This window comes from Aspergillus sydowii (assembly GCF_001890705.1).
Source record: "Aspergillus sydowii CBS 593.65 unplaced genomic scaffold ASPSYscaffold_1, whole genome shotgun sequence".
Taxonomy (NCBI): domain Eukaryota; kingdom Fungi; phylum Ascomycota; class Eurotiomycetes; order Eurotiales; family Aspergillaceae; genus Aspergillus; species Aspergillus sydowii.
The window spans coordinates 2,961,065-2,984,170 of NW_024467859.1; the positions used below are offsets into that span (position 1 = coordinate 2,961,065).

General features: G+C 50.2%; 7 protein-coding genes across 7 annotated transcripts; 3 read left to right on the top strand and 4 right to left on the bottom strand.

Moving 5' to 3' along the window:
* Positions 1-2,383: 2,383 nt before the first annotated feature.
* vosA lies at positions 2,384-4,359 on the top strand (the record flags this gene model as incomplete). The annotated part of the gene is made up of 10 exons (XM_040841119.1): positions 2,384-2,433; positions 2,527-2,594; positions 2,671-2,740; positions 2,810-2,955; positions 3,015-3,099; positions 3,184-3,230; positions 3,288-3,396; positions 3,465-3,786; positions 3,899-4,021; positions 4,087-4,359. The coding sequence occupies 10 exons, from the start codon at positions 2,384-2,386 to the stop codon at positions 4,357-4,359; spliced, it is 1,293 nt and encodes a 430-aa protein (XP_040708196.1).
* A 678-nt stretch (positions 4,360-5,037) lies between these two features.
* Positions 5,038-7,793, top strand: ASPSYDRAFT_26393 (uncharacterized protein; the record flags this gene model as incomplete). Its single annotated transcript, XM_040844276.1, has 2 exons — positions 5,038-5,163; positions 5,229-7,793. The coding sequence occupies 2 exons, from the start codon at positions 5,038-5,040 to the stop codon at positions 7,791-7,793; spliced, it is 2,691 nt and encodes an 896-aa protein (XP_040708197.1).
* A 99-nt stretch (positions 7,794-7,892) lies between these two features.
* Positions 7,893-12,725, bottom strand: ASPSYDRAFT_53900 (uncharacterized protein; the record flags this gene model as incomplete). Its single annotated transcript, XM_040848757.1, has 4 exons — positions 7,893-8,727; positions 8,801-8,966; positions 9,341-12,516; positions 12,544-12,725. 4 exons carry the CDS (start codon positions 12,723-12,725, stop codon positions 7,893-7,895), a joined length of 4,359 nt encoding a protein of 1,452 aa, XP_040708198.1.
* A 796-nt stretch (positions 12,726-13,521) lies between these two features.
* ASPSYDRAFT_142548 (putative HMG box transcriptional regulator) lies at positions 13,522-15,579 on the bottom strand (the record flags this gene model as incomplete). Its single annotated transcript, XM_040841251.1, has 3 exons — positions 13,522-15,015; positions 15,075-15,220; positions 15,276-15,579. 3 exons carry the CDS (start codon positions 15,577-15,579, stop codon positions 13,522-13,524), a joined length of 1,944 nt encoding a protein of 647 aa, XP_040708199.1.
* Positions 15,580-17,336: 1,757 nt separating this feature from the next.
* ASPSYDRAFT_84403 (uncharacterized protein) lies at positions 17,337-18,497 on the bottom strand (the record flags this gene model as incomplete). Its single annotated transcript, XM_040851342.1, has 4 exons — positions 17,337-17,397; positions 17,453-17,730; positions 17,787-18,182; positions 18,249-18,497. 4 exons carry the CDS (start codon positions 18,495-18,497, stop codon positions 17,337-17,339), a joined length of 984 nt encoding a protein of 327 aa, XP_040708200.1.
* Positions 18,498-19,423: 926 nt separating this feature from the next.
* Positions 19,424-20,809, top strand: ASPSYDRAFT_167987 (40S ribosomal protein eS6; the record flags this gene model as incomplete). Its single annotated transcript, XM_040843386.1, has 5 exons — positions 19,424-19,528; positions 19,658-19,730; positions 19,880-19,900; positions 19,974-20,391; positions 20,450-20,809. The coding sequence occupies 5 exons, from the start codon at positions 19,424-19,426 to the stop codon at positions 20,544-20,546; spliced, it is 714 nt and encodes a 237-aa protein (XP_040708201.1). The 3' UTR covers positions 20,547-20,809.
* A 362-nt stretch (positions 20,810-21,171) lies between these two features.
* ASPSYDRAFT_315180 (ribose-phosphate diphosphokinase) lies at positions 21,172-22,831 on the bottom strand. The gene is made up of 4 exons (XM_040844881.1): positions 22,627-22,831; positions 22,460-22,551; positions 21,996-22,368; positions 21,172-21,925 (listed from the first exon to the last, which is right to left on the bottom strand). The coding sequence occupies exons 1-4, from the start codon at positions 22,695-22,697 to the stop codon at positions 21,499-21,501; spliced, it is 963 nt and encodes a 320-aa protein (XP_040708202.1). The 5' UTR covers positions 22,698-22,831; the 3' UTR covers positions 21,172-21,498.
* Positions 22,832-23,106: the final 275 nt, after the last annotated feature.

Consider the following 23,106-nt stretch of genomic DNA (forward strand, 5'->3'; position numbering starts at 1 on the left):
GATGACAGCTTCCACAACTCGACGGCAGTGTGGGTGTTCGTGCCATCCATGATCAAAGAGCTATCATTGTTCGAAGCTGGAAGAGGCTATTCGCCACGGATTTCCGACGGAGGAAGGAGTTTCGTTTGATGAGGAAGCGCATAGGAGGAGGGTGCGATCACGATCTTGGATACTCCCGAACTCGAGGAGCTCGCGGCGCGCTTGAGGAACCTGGCTCTTTTAGAAGCGCTGAGAACTGGATCGCAAAAAGGAGAAGAACGTGACTGGCATAGGAATATTATAAGGTTTCAGCGGGTTGCTTGGTGGCTGGCGTTTTGAGCCCCGTGCTCCCCGCACCTGGTCACTTATTCTTTGCCTAGGGCGCCGAACAGACTGGGATAGGCTAAGAAGGTTCGTGTTTTCCCAGATTTGGACAAGAAGTCCAGTACTACCGCCTTGTTATGTCATTGAATGGATTGTTAATTATTCTTCATGTGTCCAGGCGATTGTTGAGCAAGGAGGCGATAGTTTGGCTCGAAGACAAGAATATATCCACGACTGCGCCGCCGCTAACGTATGAAGCACCCAGGGTTTAGGTAAGTACCGAACCAGCGTCTGGGGCCCTTCACTATGCACTGCTATTCGTACTACTGGGCATGAACTAAGAGATAATGGCTGACTGGAATGCCAGGTTCAGGCACCCAAAACCACCCCATTGATCCGGAGTCACGGGGGAGGGCTAGCGACCCTGCAGTTACGGGTCTGATCACCTGCATAGCCGGCTCCATCTACACTGGCCAGCCGTTACGTCTGTGGGCTGGGGTGTGGTTGGGGAAGCGAGTTGTGGTTTGCCCGCAAACGCAGTGGATTTCGTGCTTAGCTCGATCGGTCGTCAGGCGATCTGGCTAAGCAAGGTAGACTTTCAGGCTTGCGCAGGTCGCCGAACTGAAATCTGACTTAATTTTCCTGGCACCCCCTCCTGATCTTCTGGGACCTGCCGATGTGCGCATCGTTCTGCTGGTTCAGTGGTTCGTGTCGGATCGTCAGACTTGATATTCACCTTAGCTCGCGTGCTCAACCGTGGTCGGCTTGACGGAGCTGGCAGCAAGACAGCATCATTTAACGGGCGAAAGTTTGGTTCTGTTCGCTGTCGAGTCTGTCCACCAGCTACCTCGTGTGCTATAATTCTGGTACAGCTCCACCTGAGCATTATTTGCCTGGCTGTCGTCTGATCTTAGTAAAATCCGAGCGCCGGAAACCTTTTTGCACCACCGTCATTATTATTGTTATTGTGTGCCTATTATTCGATTATTCGATTATTATTATTATGACTTTTTATTAACCGTGGGTTTTTGTTCTGTGCGCCAGAGAGATCCGGAGGCGACTTCAGACCCATCATTCAGCTACTGTCTTGTCACCGCGTGGCCGTGTGTTCCGCCACTTGCCTGCTCGTCTGCCTATGAACTGCTTAGAGTTTTGAAACTCTTGCCCGACACTGGAAGTGTGGTTCCTTGCCTCATTTCTAGCCTTTTTCCCGACGCCGGAATTGCATTGCGATTGGATACACGGTCGGGGAACCTCCAGTTGGCGAATTTTGAATCTTCACTCTGGCCGCGGAAGAAAATCGCAAGCTTCGAGGGAGCCTGGGAAAAAAAGGTCCCTAAGCAGAGAAACAAAGAACAAAAGTTACTTAATCACGAGGGGGAAGAAAATTAAGCCAGACGGAAGCCGAAAAAGGGAAGAACAAGAAAATCAAAGCCAGGGCGACTACGAGAAGCGCGAGCACCTCGAAGCTGAACTTTTAAATTTGGTGGTGAAAACGAAATTCACTCCGTCGGTTTAAGTTTGTCTGGAACCGGAGCAGTGGTGACTCGGGACTCTGGTTGTCAGTGCTGCAACTGCCACTGCCACCGCGACTGCCGCTTGCGTCCTGACGACACCATCAACCACCGCTTGCGGTACGCCAGCTGCTTATCTTGACCCTCGCATCGAACCCTCGCAACGCTCCTTCGTTCCGGACGTTGCAATTCGGCTCCTCGCAATTTTTATCTCTTGCTCCACTGTAGCAGTTGAGTTCCGCCTGGGCTGGCCTTGGTCCGTCAATCATACTACCGTTGTGCCATCTTTAATTCTCCCCTCCAAATTCCCCTCCCCACTACAGTATCATTTCCGAGAGCTAAACGACTGAGCTATTCTTCTGGGTCCCAGCGATTCGATTCATTTCTTACTCTCCCACTCTTCTGTGATTCTGCGCCAACTCTCTTTCTTCTCTTCCTACTACCTACCTCTCCGAAGGGTGCCCCGGTTCAACTCTCTTCTGGTTCACGGTTCTCTTCTTGACGGATATCCCGTTGTTCGGATCCTTTGGCTCTTTCGCCAGTCTTCTATCACAGAGCTCGCCTTGATGAGTGCGGCGAATTATCCTGATCCCTCCCTTCCCCGCCCTTCTCAGAGGTGCGTCTCCAGCTTCAATCTGGGGAGTTGAGTCCGTCTCAGCTCTCTATCGAAATTCGCGAGCTTGCGAGTGCTGACCTGAGCGTTTTGCAGTGATGACTTCGACTTGATCGTCCGCCAGCACCCTAGTCGGGCGCGTGTGGCCGGCGGGAAAGAGAAAGGTATGTGAGGTCGTTCTGGAGCTCGTTTTGCGCATCCAAACGGGCACCCGAGAGCTAATATTAACGTCTGGAACAGAGCGCAAGCCGGTTGATCCACCGCCGATTGTGCAAATTAGGGTGAGGGAAGAAGGGACTTATCTAGCTCAGTAAGTGGCAGGGTCCCGTCCGCTTGCTGTTGGCAATTCCTTATTTTGCTAACCGAATTTTGCTGCTAGACATTATCTGCAGAGTCCTTATTTTTTTATGTGCTGCAGTCTCTACGATGCTCAAGATGATCCCCCTTCTCCCATTTCGCCGTCTACTGCGTTGACTGGAACTTTGGTTTCGTCGTTACATCGGCTGAAGGATGTAGACAACACAGGTAAAGGACCTATCATCCCCCGTGGTAGGAGGAGATTACTGGGCTGACTTACGTTCCAGATGGTGGTTTCTTTGTATGGGGCGATCTGTCTATTAAGATCGAAGGAGAATTTCGGCTAAAATTCACACTCTTCGAGATGCGAAAGTAAGTCTACCTGCAGTTCGGCCGGTTCTTGGCTGGGAACAAAAGAGGGAGCTATGAGCTAACAGTGGATTTTGCGGTGGTCAGGACGGAAGTTGTGTGTTTGAAGTCCGTCCTCTCAGATCGGTTCACTGGTGAGTTACCTAAAACAAGATCACGCCCGCTTGCTCTTGGTGCTGACAGAAGCGAAGTCTCGCCGCCGAAAAGTTTCCCGGGGATGGCTGAATCAACCTTTCTTTCCAGGTCCTTTGCGGATCAGGGGGTGAAACTTCGGATTCGAAAGGAACCCAGGACACTAATGTGAGTAAAGAAGTGGCAGTTGGCTAGAATTCCATAGGTCGCAGTTTGGAGCTGACAAATTTCCACAGAAAGAGATCAGCACCACGGCCAGAAGAGTTCCCTCAAGCTCTCCCTCCGCGTTCTCCTACGGAACGTTCATCCATGCAGATTCCTGGAAGCACATACCCGGCGCCCACTTACCAGACCGCAAGTAGAGAATACCCTTACTATGCGCCTGTAAAGCGTCAGAGAACATCTGTCGATTATGGCAGAGGCATGTATGATACGGATGGACGCATGCGCCAGATGGAGGCATACCCGCAGACGGCGGCCTTGTATGGGCAATCAGGGGGTTATCCAAACCCCATGATGGGATACCCATCAGGACACCCTGGAGTTCCCGACTACGCGGTTCGTTAACCCGAGATTCCTGAATCATTTGTTCATAAATATACCCAGCCCGAATAGAGAGGACAACTCTGGGGCTAGCACCAGTTGCAGCAATGTACTTACTCCCGCTCAGATGTCGTATGGGATCCCGCCGTCTACCCAGGTGCCCCAGATGCAAGATCCTGCCGCCCAAAGTCGTTCGAGTCAACAGGCCACAATGCAGTCGCTGGGGATGGTGAACCAGCCCGGTACACCTGTACGAACTTTTCTCTGACCGCTCTTGTGGTGGAAGGCGCTGACTGGTCCTATATTTTTGAACAGACTCCAGATTCGGCTCGAGCGATGATGCAACAGGGTTATCCCCGGCCGCAGTACTCAGCTAGTTCTGCAGTGCTTCCACCCTTGCAACAGAGCCGCAATTATCCCCAAGGCACGAACGGCACAGCAGCACGAGGTTATTTTGAGCAGTCACCGCAAGCAACGCCAATACTCCCTTCACAACCACTTGCAGGGAGCGAAGCTGATCGATATGGCGTCGCGCCAGGCCACACCGGGTTCGAACACCCAGGTTCCGCAAACGGAACTCCTCGGTGAGGGTCCAAAGTTTGAGGTTGATCTACTATTTTTCTTTTCTACACATTATCTTTTTATTGCTTAAGCGACCAGCTGGTCTCTACGTTGTTATTTTTCTTGCGATTTCCATAGACTGCTGGATGGGCGTCATGGGTTTATTTCTTCTACGGTATCAGATGTGTTTTTTACGGGGATACACGGCGCCAGCGGTAATCAAAAGGGTAACCGTACAATCAACAGAACTGGATGGCTGTTTCTACTATATGGTTTGCGTCTGTTTTACTGTGGGTTCTATGGGAAAAGGTAATGCTTCGATTCCTTGTACATATCCTTATCGGTGCGAGTTGCTGTTAGACAAGCAATGGACTGGTTTTCCTGCTGACTATGATGCGATTTGAAGTGGAGAGGCTCATTAATTGAATAATCAAGGCCTGAGTCTCCTGTGCGCTGTGTAGAGGTGCGGTCGGGTGGTGCTGAAGTGATTGTTGGGGTGATGTTGCCAGTGCCTCAGTGTTGATTGTTCCTTCCATTTTGAGAGATTAACACCAATGGTTCTCATCTTCCATTGCTCTTTTCCCCATCTCCTCAAAAAAGAAGACTGCACCTTTTCCATCTGATTCTCTTTCCATTTTGTCGGTTTTCTCCTGCCTTTAAACAAGCCTTCCACCCTTCATCAGAGCATCCATACAACGGCATACCATGACCACGTACCAGAGGAATCGCAGTTCCGTCTCTGCCCCAGAGCCCGAGTACGGTGATCTGGAGATTCGTTGCACATGGAGTGGAGAGTACGATGAATTCGTGAATGTCAAGATTTCTCTCGAGGTAATTGCCGACTGATCCCCGCGCCTTTCCGCATGTTATGCTCACAAGTGGTTTGGATCCAATAGGTCAAATGTGTCCCCAATACGCAACTACAACTGCTAAACGTGCGAAGTCCGGGAATATTCCTTCATGAAAGTTTTCTGGAACGCGTTTCAGAGACGGAAAACCACACGGATAACGAGGAGTTTGGCACCCCCCGAAGCCCCTTATTCGGTTTCTCCCCTCTTGCGCACAACCGCAGCCGTGACTCTAGGTCGAAGCCTGGCAATGATAATATGTTTGGTGATATCCGTATGCCTGACGATCGACCGACGTTACAGGAGAACGAAGAGACACCAGCGGCTAGCGAAGGCAGTCACTCCAATTTGAAAGCTCACATCACTGAACCCGCACTGGCCAGCCCTGTATCCTCAGCATCGTCCATAAGAACCCCGTGCTCCCCCGAGTCAAAGAAAGAGAGGCTGATTAGATCGCGAAAGAGGAGCGCTACTGACGCCGATTTGCCCGATTCTGGATCTGATGGTGATTGTGAACGTGGTGGATCATTAGAGGATGTGACAAACCGCAAGGCTCGCCAATTGAATCCGGTTGCGCCAACTGGAGATCAAAACACAGCAAAGTCGAATTCAAAGTCCGTTAACCGCAGAGACTTCGCATGCCCTAGAAGCCCAAGGAAATTAGGGCCAACCAAAATACCCAGTCTAATTGTACCAAATGAAAACATTAACCCCGGGAGTCCGTCGAGATTACCTGGCGGAGCGTCAACCACTCAAAGTGTGGGAGTGTTTGGACAGTCCGCTTTCAAAGCCAAGCAAGCTCAAACGCCCAGCCTCATCCCTATATCGAGTTCAGGGGGCTATTCAGATACTCCGGTGTCAGCGGTACTCGTTGACACCGCGGTAGGGTCCTATCTCACAGAGGATGTTTCTGAAAGCTCTGCGACAGCGTCTGGCACTACTCAAATAAAGCCGACCAGGGTAGCTCGGGTCCGCTTTCGACTACCCAGTGACGGGACGACTGAGACAGAAAGCCTTGATGGCCGGCCATTGTCGTCTGTCACATCTAGGGACCTAGAAATGGAACCCGAGGAGAGGACCATAGAATTCAACGGTATCAATGACGAGGCGAAGTCATGTTACTTACCAAGGAACTTGAGAGAGACCGACTGTCGTGGTGAACGGCCAAGGCCATCCGATCGGCCAGAGGTGGAAGAAACCGATGGACTCGTGTTCCTCAAAAATCCCAAAAGAGTACGCCCATCAACATTCAAGGTCAGCATGACTATAGCAATCTATTTAACGCTTCAGAATAATAATGGATGGAACGATTTTGAAATTCCTGGGATTCCGAAGACGGGACCCGGTAGGATTGGAGTCCTCCTGTTCCTTATGCCCGATGACCACGGTCTAGAGATCCGGACTACGAATGTTAACAGAGCAACGTTTGTGGAAAATTGTCTCGTTGCCGAGTTTGCCAACTCGGGAAGTCTTGTGCTCCCCCTTCGCCGATGTGACAGGGAATACTGTGGCAATATTGCTGACTTCACCGTGAACCAAGAGATCGTGTCCCACACTATAGTCAAAACGTCGACGGCCAGTGACGGAAGTGACAAGTCGGTCATTCAGATGAGGTGCCATGCAGTGTGCTTCATAGCGCTATACAACCGCTGTTTTTGGAGCAATAGGTGTACCATCTTCCTTTATGTGGACGGAGGCCCAAATGGCTGCTTCGAATGTGACGTGACTTCTCAGAAACACGCGATGAAGAAGATCCTTATCGAGGCCAACGAAAACGCCCCAATGGGAGTCTCACGTATCCAGGTTACCTGCTCACCTACGAGCATGAACACTTTATATGTGAAATGGAAAATGGAGTTTCCCGGACAAAGAGCAGCATATTGGGTTCCACGCATATACCCAATATCATATAAGTCTCATGAGCGTCGGCAAGAATCCTTGCGGTATTCGTTACTGGAGGTGTTAAACGATCCATCATATCTGTGCTCTGGAGCCGAGACTACAGAAATCGAATGTGACAGTGATAGCGAATTCACTCAAAGCTATGAGCACATCGAGATAGTGTCCGAAAGAGAAAACGGTGAGCCGGAAAATACGCCCTTTCAGCAAAAGGCAGAGCAGTCATTTCTATCCCATATTGAACGGGTAGTTCAGCCGCGGCTTGCATGTTACAACCAGAACCCGATCAGCCTCTTGAAACAAGCTTTGGTCGGTGTATTTTGCCTTGCTTTTCTACGGGTTGCTTTTGGCGTGCGTGCGTATTCTGGTAATCTCGGACAGACTTTATCTCCGCTAACCCAAGCTCCTCTTCAAACCCCGGGACAAACAGGTCACGTAGAGTGGACTCCGTCGGAGAAACTGTGCGAGAAAGATCAGATAAACTCCAATGACCAAGTATCATCTACCACTGGCCCGGAAATTTTGAATGTGTTAAACGGATATACAAACGTCAACGTGGCTGTGGAAGAGAAGGAATCTGTGGGCAATGAAGAAGAACAGCTTAAGGAGGATGTTGGAATGGAGTCGGGAACAGATGACCACGAGCACGAGGAATCCGCGGTTTCGTTTAGGGACAGGATTGATTATTGGCTTGGTTGGCCCGGTCCTGTTTAGATGGGATTGTTTATAGATTAGGGATTAGGGGTGTTCTGAATATGAAGTGCGGGTTTAGTATGAGTATACGAATAAGTACCAGAAAATTTATGAATTTATTTAGTTACCAAGTCTGTTGTTCTGTTCTAGATGATCCAAGACTTTTTCAACCGCCCACTTCAGCAAATCTGCCATTGGGAGAGCACCCTGGCCTGGAGCAACAGTGACGCCAGCGTTTATCCTCACATTGATGCCCTGGCCAACTCTCTTAACCAGATCGTCTGTATTCTCAATTGAAGACAGAGGCTCCGATCCCGCGCCCTTCTCCGGAAGCAACAGCCACGCATGATCCCTCACATAACGTGGCCAGACAATGTCATCCACATAACCCGGCGGGTCCGTCCAGAAATTCTGCGGCTGCCGATCATCTTCCTTCTCCAAATCCACCTCCTCACCACCTTTCCCATCATCCGAAGCCGAAGCTGATGACCTCTGTGGTAGCTCCGGTCCTGGCGCGGGCCCAATAGTCACATACCCACTCCTTCTCTCCCTCCGCTCCTTAACAAGATCATACGGCGCTGGCAGGAAAAGCCGCACATCAATCTGGTCATGTACACCGCGGAGCCCATGCCCTTCTCCTCCATTCTCAGCCCGCGGAGGCGCAAACAGGAGGAATCCTTCCAAAATCGCTAGCGTCACAGGAGGTGAAGATGAAGATGATAAGGTCTTCCCAGCCCGCTCAGATACATGCCCCCTCAATTCCTCAACAAGGGCCTCGTCAACGCCCGAGTCAGGAGAAACGTCATTTAGATCTTCCTTCGAGCGTAGCCGGGTCGGAAGATGCCCGTGTTCATGGACGTAACGGAGTGCCGAGGTTAGGAAGTTGATGTCCAGTGCCTCAAGGCAGTCCCAGTCTTGGATTGGGGTGCCGGAGGGGGTTGTCGTGTAGGGGATTCTAAACGTCTTTCTTAGTAGCGGTCACATTTTGCGAGAGTTTCACTGGGGCTAGAGAGGGAGGGGTTAGCTACTTATCATCAGGATGGTAAAAGTCATCTTCGTGTATTATAAACGTTGATATCTGCTGCTCTGGATGATTGGAAAAGATGCGCTGGAGAAGGCGGGCGAGGGTAGTTTTCCCGCTTGAGGACGGCCCTGAAAGGGCAATTATGGATGTTTTTGTCATATTTTTGCCCCCTTTTCTTGTCTATCTCTAGTTCTCTTTCTCCTGGAGGATTTGAGGCCTGTCTTTTATTCTGTTGAATTACGCCGGTTGTTGAGCTTGGAGGTGGGGTATCATGTGACGTATGATGCGATGCGGGTTTACCAGATAAGGTAATGTTGATACTATAGTTAGCTAGGTCCTGGTCCATAAATATATTGCATTTAGATCTGCACGGTTTTCCTATTACGGTGCTGAAACATGCTGAGCTGAGAAAAAAATTCACATTTATTGGCCATAAGGGTATACAGATTCTGGAAACAACTCCGTCAAATAGTACTAGTACTGTAGATCAAAGTTCTCACTCAAGTCGTGGTAAATTGAACAAGATGATGAGTAGGAGTGACACTCCGTCGTGGGCTCGGCGACTCCATGAGTATCCCATTCGCATTGCGAAATTGCAAACGCGGGGGAGTTCGTCGTCGCTTTGGAGAAAGGAGATCCGGCTCTAAGTCAAAGCCTATGTTGACGCTGCGTCTCCGTTTCGACGGTGTTGCGGGGAGTTTGTACTCAGGCACCGCTCCGATATTAGCGTCAGCACTATCTGGGATTGGGAGACGGTGTTTGTCGAAAAAGCCTGTAGGATGCTTGAGATATGCGAGAGACGCCAGGCCTTCATGGAACGGCATGGGGACGAAACGCTCGTGTTGGATTATTGAACTCATGGTGCTGTCGTCTAAGAGGTCATTCTGTATTTCTGTGTCGGGCATTGCCTTTCGGCGTTGAAGAATCTTGTCTTCTAGCGTGCCTCGGAGGACGAGGGTCTCAACGAATACAGGACGGGTCTGTCCAATGCGGTGGGCACGTTTGATTGCTTGGCTCTCAATATTTGGTTGCCAAATAGGGTTGACAATGTAGACCCTCGATGCGTGTGCAATGTGGAGACCATGCGAAGCTTGACGAAGATCCATTAGCAGCACGCGGACATGTTCGGACTCACGGAACAACGTAAGGTATTCTTCACGAAGTGCTGGTTTCAAGGTGTTGGCGTAGATACGGAAATCAATTCCGAGGAGTTCGAGGCCTTCAGCAATCCAGTATGCGGAATTGTTGTTGTCGTAGAAGATAATAATCTTTTCCTCCTTGTGGTGTTCCTGAACCTGGTCTAGCAGGTACGTTAGCTTTGCTGATGCTGTAGCGATCAGCTTGGTTCGAATGAGCGGTGATTCAGGAGACAGTTCCTTGCAAAAGCCTTTCAGAAAGGTCTCTTTGCCCTTACTCTTAACTGAAATTTCAGGTGTAGTCTTTTTGGGCGTAGCTGAGGGATCAGATCCTTCACGGTTGGATAGCTCGCTACGGATCTTGATACCCGCACCAGCTAAGCCCTCAGCTGGATCGCAAGCTCCGAGATGCTTTGTGACAAATTGTTGGGCCAATCGCGCTTGAGATATGCCTAACAGCAAAGGCTCCCGATTAGACTGAGCTGGATCTAATGCCCAGAAGTTCCGAGCCTCTGATGGGAAATTTGAAACAAAAACTCCCAACTCATGCATCTTCTTAAATCCATTCCAGCCACCCGAGCCGAGCGCAATTTGCGCAATTGAAATTCCTTGCGTGAGAATTGAAATATCGTCTACACTCATCTTCTCCCTGTTGTCCTCAAGATACTTGACAGCGACATCGACGGTTCCTTCCAACTCAAAGTCCGAGCCCGCCCACCAGAAACCGGCTTGCCGCAAATTACTAATAACACGACTAAGATGTCTGCGGTTCCGTGGATGAAACATGTAATCTTGGTCTTGTCTCTCTGACGTAACTGCGTTGACGGCAAGGATGAAGATGAACAAGTTCAGACTCAGCTTGTCGTAAAATGTGGGTTCCAGATGTATCACTTTGTTATGCAACCGCGGCAGGGGAATCTCATTATGGATTACATCCAGCCGGTGACGAACAACGAGACTTTGTAAGGTCGCTCGTAGAGACGGAGCCTTTCGTCGCTTTCCATCGGGTCCAACGGGTTTGATATACGTCGTCCAATTTGCGGGATCGTCGTTTCTAGAGTTGGACCAGGGCTTGAGATCCAAGAATTCGACCACTATCAGACGCAGCTTATCCAGGTCTTTCAGTTCATTATCGACAGCTTTCCCGGTCTTCTTCCTCCCCCGGAGCACGGCTGTGGTAGCTTCAGCCAAATCGGTGTCTGTTGTGTGTGTTTCCTGAGAGGCCAAGCTAACCTCAACTCCATACAACCCGCTGGACGGAGTCCCAGATACAACCCATCGTCTCTCAACAGGAATCTGATCAAGAAGGTGTGTCATAGTCGTCTTCTGTCCGTGGCCAGCCACGTTGTGTCCTTCATCGACGATAATCCTCAACCAATGCAACTTTGTCAATGGCGAAGGTTTCTTGTCATCTGCCTCTTTCTCGAATCTAGTCCTCGAGAAGAGAACGATATCGTATGCGAAAAGCTTCTCTAACGACGGAGTCACATCTGCAGTACTCTGCAATGTAAGAACATTCAGACCGTCTGTGTGCGCCGCAATTTCGCTTGTCCAGTGGTCAAGGAGGTTAGGGGGCACGATTATTAAGGTCCCAGAACAAAGATAGATGCGTTTCTCAGCCAAACGAGGGTATTCGACCGTTGTACGGCCTGTATATCTCCCTGCCGGAGGGGTAATAGCATACGAGCCACGGCTGGTCTCGCAGGCTTTGATGCACCTATCGTAAACCTCTCCCATCCCAGCCAAATGGTCAAAATGCGCTTTCCAAGGCACGGACAATCGACCAGCAGTTGCCGCCGCCATCTCCAGAAGGCTACCAGTTCGAGGTCTCTCTGGGTTTTGCATAGACTGATGCTCAAGAGGAATTTGGGGGAAGTGACCCCGAGTAGCCAAAATCACAGCCAGACAAATTAGAGTTTTGCCGCAGCCCATGGTCTCCGCGAGGATCCCTCCACAGGCCTCTGAATACATTTTCTTCTCCCGTACAATGCTGCCTTTTTCTCTGTCATAGTAGTATTCCTGACCTGTCGGACTCGTACAAGGCTGTAGTCGTGGATCTAGCATTTGATATGGTTGCACTTCGCGCTGAATCATCGTGGCCGCGGAACGGCGCTGATATGGATATAGCGGAGTCATGAGCCCCAAAACACCAGTGAAAGCTTTTCCTTCTTCAACATCACTCTGATATGCAGAAGTGTTGGATAGCATATCCTGCATGGCTTGTTTGGCATATGGGTTCCGCATCGTCTCCACAGCAGGGCTCGGATCCTGAAGGGTATTGAAGATATACCACAGAGACTCATCGTCGGCGCTCACGGGAGAAAAATTCACTACCCTCTCATCCGATATCTCTTCCCCAGCCCAAGCTTTAGGCGAAGGATCGACCCTGGACATCACGATCTTGAGCGCTCTTCTCAGCCCGGTGCTAGACCGGGGGATGAACTTTCGCCCAACATCGTCAGGCAAAACATAAACTCGGATATAAGAAACGTTACCGCCTTGTGGATCCTGGTGAGTCGTCGTCCTTATCCAGTTGTGTTTCTCTAGGTTGGCGATTTCCGCACCAGGGAACACGTCGGCAGGACTGATGCCCTCGAGATCCGCACTCGGCTTCTCCAAAACACCGACAGCAATGAAAGAGTTCAAGTCTTCTAGTAATAGCGTCATCTCGGTCTTGGCGGTTTTTACCAAGGACTGGGGAACCACAGATGTCGCAGAACTTGACGCTGGGTTAGTATTGCTCCCAGAGGTGCTGAGGAGAGAAGGGGGATTCAGCTGTTCAGCAGAATCCATGTTTACAGCAGGGCCACAAGAGGCCTCAGAATGTACTGTGTTGCTACTATGTAACATGTGAGCCCATATCTTGGGAATAGCCTTATATGAGCAATTTCTGAAGATCCGGCTCAGTCATGCTCAGTCGATGGGGCAAGTAACACACACACCTTGAGATGAGATACCCCATCTGAGATAACGGACAAAGAATCAAGACATATCCCTTGATGACTAGAGCCCAAGACCATATTTAATGAGCCTCAGAAGGCTCTTCTTACTGCATTATACGGCGATGGGATGGATGGATAGAGGAAAAGTTGCGACTGTTGCTCCGGCTGAAGGTAGGTAGCCATGGATGCCCTGTCCCTGGGGCTGCTTATATCGGCGGTTATCATTGGCTGCGAGCATTTACCGCTTCACGCCTTACCATATTTAGTTATATTGGGAAAAAAAAGTACAGCAGCCTCAGGCACCAGTAACTATCAGGGCAAAAATTGTATGAAATTTCAAAGTGATTCAGTGGCAACTTGATAAGTGGCAGGGATTACGAAATTATAATATCCAAGTCAAACAGAGAACCTATATAATGGGTAGAACGAGAGGGTTGCCAAAAACTCCGCAAGTTTAGAAAGAATATCCAAAACCCCCAGTCCGTCGCATGTAACTATGTACCATGATCAGATAACCTCCCAAAAGCACCCTTGTAATAATCCCAGTCTTAATGCTAAACTCAGTAACACTGACAATAGAATGTGAAGGAAAAATGAAAATAAAATAAAATAAAGCTAAATGAGCTCATGGGGGAAAGCTACTGAGACTACTGAGTAAGGTAGTCTTCAATCTCGAAGCCTAGCCGCTTCAGGACTTTCTCCTCGATCTCATTCGGAGAATTTGCAAGTTTCCGAACGACAACTGTTTTCGCATCCTGTAGGCGGATATCAACAGGATTACTGGCGTGTTTCATTTCCTGCGCATCGCAGTCCCTAATGTATACTGTGATATCAGGCCCAACTGCACCGCGCCATAGAGATGCCATCCACTGCCAATGATCCGGGATGTTATAAGAATCGGCAATGGGCACCATGCATGCATATGCATCGGCTGTCGTAAGTTGATACCGCGGGACTAATGCCACAGGCAGAGAACTAGGGACAGCAGTCCCTGGGGGTGACGATGAAGTCTCTGACCCATTTTCGCTGGACGCTGGTGGTGAACTCATCTGTATATCTGTCGTCTTGGTAATAATGGTTCGCGGTGAGACGCCGGGAGAGCCGCCAGCTTCGTTCCCTGAGCTGGGTTCTGCGGAGCGACGCGATGGCTCCGACTTGACGAAGCTTTTGATCTCATCCGAGATCTGGTGCCACTTGGAGATGCGGTTGAAATACTCAACCTGCTTGTCGCCCATCTCTTCGGGCTCTGTACTATCTTCTCGTTTTTCTTGGATAATCTCAGGACCGTCAAATATACGAGACTGAAATTTGCCCTCCTTTTGCAATGCGGTGCTTAGGTATTCCGTTACCATCTTCACTAATGTTGAATCCTGCCCATCTACGGCGATCACGGGACCACGGCGAGGAGACTCCCCTTCACGGAAGGACAATGGAAGTTGAGGCGATATTTTAGCCAGGAGTTTGATTTTATTGAGAAACGGGATGTTCATAACCGCCGCTTCTACATTTAAGCCATCTGCTGCTGAAAATGGAGTGACTGGTGTTGCTGAACCTGCCATGGAGGCAGCTGTCTGCAACGGTGGAAGCTTCAGGCTAGGGTCTGGCTGCGGATGCTCTTTCACTGGGCGAAGATCCCGTGGTGCTTGCATTGCATGGCCCACCCCTCGTACACTTAAGCTATCTGTGCGGCTGCCGTATGATGGCGTGGAGTATGGTGACCCCGGTGGGCTCTTATCGCGATGGAAGTCTGTCCTAAATGGCATGGGGTTTGTTCGACGCCGTTTTGAATCCGGACACCGGGCTTCGCTTTCCTCCCACTGGCGCGGGCGGGAAAGGCGGTGCTCTCCATGGCTCCCATGCTTCATGGCCCTTTGATCCGCACTATAACTGCTCCGAGCTGATCCCACATCCCCTTGGGAAGCTCTCCCACTCGACATCGAACTGCTGGAAGTTGAGCCAAAGACAGTGTCTGGAGAAGCAGGTGGGTTCATAATCCTGCCTCCACATCGGTTACAGATCGTGGAGCCGGGAGGATTATGACTGAGCCCCGAGCTCAAGCTCCTTGAGGTCCCATCGCGACCATAACGACGAGGCTGATATCGGTACTCTGGGTACTGCTGCTGATGCCGAGCTTTTTCCTCCTGTATTCACGTTAGAAGAGAAGAAGAAGAAATGTTGCCTCTTCCTGGGGCTTACTTACCTCTGCCAAAGCCTTCCACTCATCCTTGGTTGCTTGTGGTAGCTTTCTCCATTGTTCGCCAATTATTTTTGATATGTCCGGGTTAGCTAAACCAGGATTTTGAGCTACTACCGCCCCTTGGTAGTGCTGGCGATAGAGAATAAAAGCTGTAGATAACTGCAGTTAGCGGCTGTGTGTAGTATTCTTGTTCTATTGGCTTACCATTGCGAGGCCGAGGGATCTTAGGGTCTGGTTGACAGAGGCAGAACTGAGTGACCGACTCTCTTGGTCCTGGAGCCGCCGGCTTGACCGGACTAGAAGATGAGGAACGCTCGGATATTGAAGACTGATCCCGCATGGGAAGGGACTTTGTTGGTAAACCTGACGTCGGCTTGGAAGATTCCAGGGTTGATGAAGCTGACGGACTAGTTGGGGTCTTCTCCGCGCTCAGACGAGACCGATGGAGAGACAGGAGGTTGACCTGAGGCAGGCTTTCGGAGTAGCGATAGGACGTGGCCTTATCCATTTGGTGGTCAGACATTGTGATACCGTCGTTCATTATCTTATGTTCAAGGAGGTTGCTGGTCGGTCTTGATAAAGAGGCCTGGGGAGAGTCATAGTGCAGAGCAGGAGGTTTTGGGAGAACTCGATCGTAAGACATTTATTTAATACCCAGACCAAAGAAAGAGGCAGAGGCGAGGTATAGCGATGGAATGAAAGAACGCTGGGTGCAAACGCGAGAAAGAAAGGAACAAGCAACGAGAGGAGAGGGAAAGAAAGGAAGAAAGAAACGCGATATGTATAAGGCCCTGGGCGATGGACGCAGCCTCGCGCTTGGAGGCTGACAATAATAATAGAGATAAAAATAATAAAATAACGAGACAGATTAATCCAACTCGCGATTTCCCTTTTGTCTTTCTTTGAACGGGTTAGTTGGCGAGAGATGGGCAGACTGCCGACTGGGATTTGGGATTTGGGTTTGGGCGTTCAAGTCCTTTGTTAGGGATCGAGTGACTGTTAAAAGACCAAGCCTTCTGTTCTCCCTCCACTTGCAGGCCAGAGCTGACGGGGATCGCTGGTTCTTTGTCTCAGCGCCTGTTGGTTGTTCGTTGGATTCCACCACCCCATAACCAGGGATGTGATCCATGATGTGATGGAGGCCGCCAAACGCCGGATGAAACATTTGAATTGTACATGGATCTGGCCAGGAACTCGAACAGGCGAGCCAGGCCGTAGAGTCGTCAGTATCTGGTAAGGTAGCAATGCCCAAGAGGGTCGACCGAAGGGTTTACCGCAGAGTAATCGCCATTATTGTTGTTCTTTGTCTGCGGTTCCCGCATGCGGCGTGACTGCAGGGGCCAGCCGCCCAATGGCTGCGCTCCTCCACCACGGCGAGGCAGAATAGCTTCATTTTTGGTGCGACTTCCAGCCAGTCGCAGTCAGTAGCGCCCTCCCAAGCAACCGAGTGCTGCCCATTGTGCGTCCTCCAACCAACATCCGCGCCCTCGCCAACAGATCTCCGAGAGACAAAGAAAGAAGCAAAGAATATGAGAACAAAGAACTGGCAGATCCGCCCCCACCTGTCACTGTGATTCCTGCTGGCTTTTCCGAATCTCCTGAAGGGCCCCTGCTTTCCAAGATCTCTAGCCTCTGGACATTGGGAAATCTACTTTACTCTGTCCGGCGGCGCGAACAGATGCTACCCCGAGCTGGGAATTCATGTTCTGGACCCTTCAGCTTGGTGGCATTCCTTCCGGCTTTTCTCACATTCCGATCCACCCCACAGCTACTTTCATCATCGCGTTACAATGCCATCACTTAACACCTTGGCCGGTGCCTACTTGGTCTCCACGGTCTTCAGTGCTCTTTCGCTGGCATGCTACCGTGCCACAAACCCACGTTGATCCCTGTTGTTGGCCATCATCCCGGCGCGCCTACATCCAGGTTTTGGTGAACAGTGAACACCATGCCTAAGACCTCTTAATGCTCAGTAATCAGAAATACTGAGATCAGCTTCTTAAGCCACTCCTTCCGGAGATGCGGCTCTCCGTGCTGCCCGTTCGCTCACATTTGAGTCGTTTGGCGAGCCCGACCATTCTCCATGGCGAGCCCGACCATTCTCCATAGCGCATCCTCCCTTTCCAGGGCCGGCCATTTGCTGTTCGGTCGGTACAGGTACATATTCGGTACCTCTGAAGAGCAGTCTTGAAACTTGGAAGTCTCGTTCAAGAGATCCACATTCTGCGTTACCGGAGCCACATCTCCTCGATACCACGAAACACCTCAGTGCCACACCTCAGTGCCCATGAGTCGGTGCGCGGAGGGGCCGAGGTGCATCTCATTCCTTCCATACATCAGTCGGGCTCCTCAAATGAGACAGGGTAATGCCTTCGTCTTACCAAAATAGGTACTTGTCCGGGTTTTCGCATCGTTTGCTCTCCGATGTAACTACCCATTGCTGCTTGCTTTCAACACATGCATCCTCAACATTTTCCCACCCAGGATCTTGGTTCCTACCCAGTCCGTTGGATTCTTCAATGCCCACCAAGTAGAGCTGGCGGTCCCGGATGATATCAACGAGGAATGTCTCAGTATCGAACAGATAAATCGTTCCTTTCCCCCATTTCTCCACTGCGCCTTTAACCTTCCTGTTCCAATGCGCAACAAGCTTAACAGCCTTCTTGTGTTGAGAAACATGCTGATCCCCAAGCGGACGGAAAGCTGAAAGGTTACATCCGGAACCAATGTCAAGATGATTTTGAGGTCGTCACTGCCCCAGTTCTCAGACAGCATATCTAACTGTTCCATAATGACTTCGACGCTGTAGTCGACTGACTTGGTTGCTGTCTCGTAGTTCCTTTCTATCATATTCCACAGATCCCAGACCCCAAAGGAAACCACCAAAACGGTGCGGTTGTGGCGGTCATGAATCGCGTTCTCGCCTAGATTCTGGACAGCTTTTGCCTCAGCTGCCAGCCACTGTTTGACCTGCGTCTTAAAATCGGCAACTGGGGACTTGTATAGGATGCCCACTGCGCCGGAGAGCTTATCATTTTCCACGACAGAGCCAAGGTAAGTTCCTCTCAAAGACTTAGCGGTCTGCGCAAAATTCTCAAGATGGCACGAGAACTACGGATACCACTCAGTTAGTTTATTTCCGGGGTATCTGACATACCCGGCTTCAGTCGGACTCACTGAAGAGCACAGCCAGTCAGTCCAGATCCTGCCGCCCTGGACCTCTTTGGCATTGTTGTCGCTCCATGTATCACCAAAAACGACCAGTCTATGGTCTGGGAAGGCTGCGGCTTGGAAATCCACAATTGGTTGGTCCGCAGCGCCAACCCTTCGGTAGGCGAAACGCTGAGAGCCGAGAAACAAGGAAGAAAGAATTATACTAAACACCGCGAAGGCGCAAACGATGTGAAACTTGCTAGCAAGCCTCATCCTTGGGCGCGTATTGAAGAGACAAAGCGCATATACAAAGAAACGGCCGGGAGCGCTGATCACCTCGGCTCGGCGCCAACGGAGTAGTCGATAGAGAATCGGAGATCGGCGAGATGTTCTTTGTTGGAGACCCCAGAAGGTAACAAGCTGGATTATGTGGGCAGCTGATCCAGCGTTATTGTATTATGGAGGAAAAGTGATTGAGAACCCGGAGATGGTTCGGATTGTTATTGACTGTCGTGTGAGCGATGATGAGCGATAAAGGGGGAAGAGAAAAGAGTGGATGAGTAGAAGGGGCAGCTGAGGGCAAAGAAGCGCGGGAAAGAAGGGTAAATAAATCCTAACAATGGGAGGCCGAGCGACTGCACATATACGCGCCCCAGAGAAGCAGAGACGAGAAAGAAAAGGCGAGAGACCATCATGGACTTGCTCAGCCCGGAGGATAATTAAGCGGCCGGAGAATCGCCCAAATTGGCTGCATTGCGTCACTCGACTACGTATCAGATAGGGATATGTAACTAGCTGCGCGATGAATAGAAGAAGAATGATATCAATTACGAGGAGAATCTATACAGATGCGATGATATAGAATCAGGCCCTATATACAAAGGATGAGACGGCGCTGTGACTCGTGAGACACTGGACTGCCGATCTTCACATCAAATCCAGTTAGTTTCAGGCCGATGCCTGAGGGCGACAGGGGCCGTTCGTTAATGCCCCAGGCGCTGAATGACTAAGAGCCCTACCGAGGCGCCTAAACCCTCCTGGGCTAGCCGCTGAGTCAGCCACCCACAGACCGAATTCTCGCTACACCAAAGGGTAATCGACACAAAAATCCACACTTGTCTTTCGCTTGAACGACCGAACGCACCACTTCGACCGTCGACAATCCGCGCCCTCCGTCTTGACTGCGCATCACCGTCAAGATGAAGCTCAACATTTCCTACCCGGCCAATGGGTCGCAGAAGATCGTCGAAATCGACGATGAGCGCAAGCTTCGTCCTTTCATGGAGAAGCGCATGGGCACCGAAGTTAGTCGAATCCCTCTATCCCCGAGATATACATCCGTTCTACGCCAAAGCAAAAAAGAAAATGAGAAATACGCACAATGAATCAATATGAATTGGAGTGGCTGATTGCGGCGTCTTCCTGGTTAATAGGTTCCCGGCGACTCTCTCGGTGACGAATTCAAGGGTTACCTCTTCAAGATCACTGGTGGTAACGACAAGCAAGGTACGACTGGACTTTTTCTCGATATTTGGTTACAACTTGGACCTCGGGCGTGGACGGTGGATATTTCACCGGAATTTCGCACACGTTTTGCGGGGGAATTGTTGAAATGATAACAAGTTCAAATGGCTAACGTTGTTTCTGGTTTACAGGTTTCCCCATGAAGCAGGGTGGTATGTAACGAATCGCCGCCCGGAAAATGTTACTATCACGACAAGAAAGAGAAAACTTACACGTTCCCTACAGTTCTCCTCCCCACCCGTACCCGTCTCCTCCTCGCCGACGGCCACAGCTGCTACCGCCCCCGCCGCACCGGTGAGCGCAAGCGCAAGAGTGTCCGTGGTGCCATCACCGGTCTCGACCTTGCCGTCCTTGCCCTCAGCATCATCAAGCAGGGTGAGGGTGAGGTCCCCGGTCTCACCGACACCGTTGTCCCCAAGAGACTCGGACCCAAGCGTGCCACCAAGATCCGTAACTTCTTCGGTCTCGACAAGAAGGACGACGTCCGCAAGTTCGTCATCCGCCGCACCGTCACCAAGGAGGGCAAGAAGGACTACACCAAGGCCCCCAAGATCCAGCGTCTGGTCACCCCCCAGCGTCTCCAGCGCAAGCGTCACAGAATCGCTCTCAAGCGCCGCCGTGCTGAGTCTGCTCGCGAGGCTGCGTAAGCTTTACCCGTCCACAAATTCCACGTAAAAGGATCCCTACTAACACGTATACAGTAACGACTACGCTAAGCTCCTCGCCAGCCGTGTCCACGAGGAGAAGGCCAAGAAGGACGAGCTCCGCAAGCGACGGGCGTCTTCCATGAGGAAGTAAAGGGTGTTTTGGTTTCAATTCTTTCTTTCTCCGAGGGGTTTCTAATGGTCGGGTTACGTACGTCTCTGTTATGGCTAGGGAAAGGAAAGGAAATGCAAAATGGATAAAGAAATCTCAAGACAACGACGGTCAATGCCTGCCTCTTTCGCCAATTTCTTTTTTTATTTTGTAAAAAAGAAGCCAGGGTAGTAACATGAAGCTGGTTATGGAAGCTCTTTTTGGGAGGGAAAAGAGCCTTCAATCTGCAAACGAAACCTCGGGGGCCGGGAGGAGTGCGCAAGCCGTGTCGATCTTCCATAGATCTCTTTTTTCCTTTTTTTTCTTCATGCTGGACTGTGGACAAAATAAAAATCAAAACGCATTATTTCATGACCTACCAAGCTTGAATATCGTCCGCGTTGATGTAGTGTGCAGCCTAGGTATTTCGGTCGTAGGCTTTGACGATTTTTGTGAGGTAATCTGGAGCACACAAGGCCCAGTCTGGCTCCTGTAGGTCGATATCACTGCATCCAACAAGAGTGCATATAGTCAGAAAGGCTCTGGGGGGTCTTCGATTTGTTAACCCAAAAGAAGCAAGGTTTCCGCCCACGCGGCCGCGGACAGATAAAATTTGATTTGACCATATATTGGAATGTTTCTAGGTGTAACAAGCCAAAAAAAAAAAAAGAAAATTAAAGAAGACAAAAAAACAAAAACACATATACAAAGAACTCCGTCAGCATAACAAGGTATATACACAGATGCATCAACTCGTAACCTAGTTGGTAAGTGGAAATCAATAGCGCCGTCAACTTTTCGATCTGATCAGACAAAACCTCTAAAGTTTTGTTTTTGGCTCATGCTTCATTACTTGCAGTTGTATGGCAGAGTAGACAAACGAAAGGTAATTGACAATCTCCCGCGGGGTTCTCACAGATCTTGTACAGTCCGGGAAAAAAGATAAAATGGAAACCTAGGCAACCGTGTGAGAAAATAGGAAACTCACAGACTCGCCATTATGCGTGCGGCGGCAAGCCTCTGCTAGTGTCGGACTGATATCTATGGTCTCAATCTTGTCGCAAACTTCCTTCTTCTCTTGGTGAGGGACGGTGTTGGTCACAACTATCCGCTTCAGGCAGCTGTTGTTCACATTGTCAATGGCTTTGCCGGAAAGGATACCGTGTACGACGATTGCGTTGACTTCCCTGGCGCCATGCTGCATAACTGTATCGGCTGCCTTGACGAGGGTTCCGCATGTATCGGCCATATCATCAACGATGATGGCCACTTTATCTTTCACGCTACCGACAAGGACCATGCGTGAGACCTCGTTCGGACGTGGACGCTCCTTATGGATCAAGGCAAATTGTAGATCCAACCGGTCAGCGATGGCAGTCGCTCTAGAATCCAAAGAATTAGCACAGGGCATTTGGGGTATAACGTAGAACTGCATGGTATATATCCACTTACCGTTTGGCACCGCCGGCGTCGGGACTCACAATCACACAGTTGTTCACATCAAGATTCTCCCGAATCCACTTAAGCATACTAGGCTCCGCATACAGGTTGTCGACCGGAACATTGAAAAAGCCCTGGATCTGGCTGGCATGGAGATCCATGGTGATAACATGGTTGCAGCCAGCCGTCTGCAGCATGTTTGCCATAAGTTTGGCTGTAATTGGCGCACGACTCTTGTCTTTCTTGTCCTGGCGGGCGTAGGGGAAGTTTGGAATAACAGCAGTGATTCGTCGTGCAGAGGCGGTCTTGCAAGCATTGATCATGATAAGAAGTTCCATTAATCCGTCGTTGATATCGTTCGGCCGGGTCGACTGCAAGATGAATACTATAACCGACCGACAAAGACGCCAGTCAACTTTCAATTGTCCCCAAAAAAGAAACTCAGGGCTATGAGACAGCCGGTAAGGGGCCCATACCGTCCTCATCTCGGACACTCTCTCCAATCGTTACGCTCGTTTCCTGGTTCGAGTACTGTAGAACCATAATCTTGGTCAATTCAATTCCGAGTCTATCGACCAATTCATACAATTAGTCGAACATTTCTGAGAGCAGAATAATCTGCAACGTATGAAGGTTACCGCACCTATCTGCGACCAAACTGGCCAGCTCCGGATGGCTGTTGCCGGTCAAAAGCTTGATCGAATTCGACGCCATTATGACTATATGATATGAGGGGGCGGGAAGCCAAAAGACCGAGCGATAACCCGAAGCAAAAAGACCAGGGATACGAAAGACGCGTTGGATATCGAAACGACTAAAAAGAACTCAACATGGCAATGCAGTAAGAGCAGAGAGTCGGAAGCGGAGAGGGATGGTGGTCTCCGAAAAACCAAAGATTTCCCCGCCGTTGGCACCTGACTTTTTTTTTTTTGCTGCATTCTCGTGACCCCACTCACACCGCGGCTCGCCGCCCTAAGGCACCATGGTGTCTATGGCCAGGCGCTATGCAGCTTTACACCGTAAATGGGTTAGTAATGGAGAATCTTCGACTCGGAAAGCTGAACCTTCGACGAAATATCATAACATTGCGCTTTTGATTCCAGAAAACAATGCAGCTGAAATA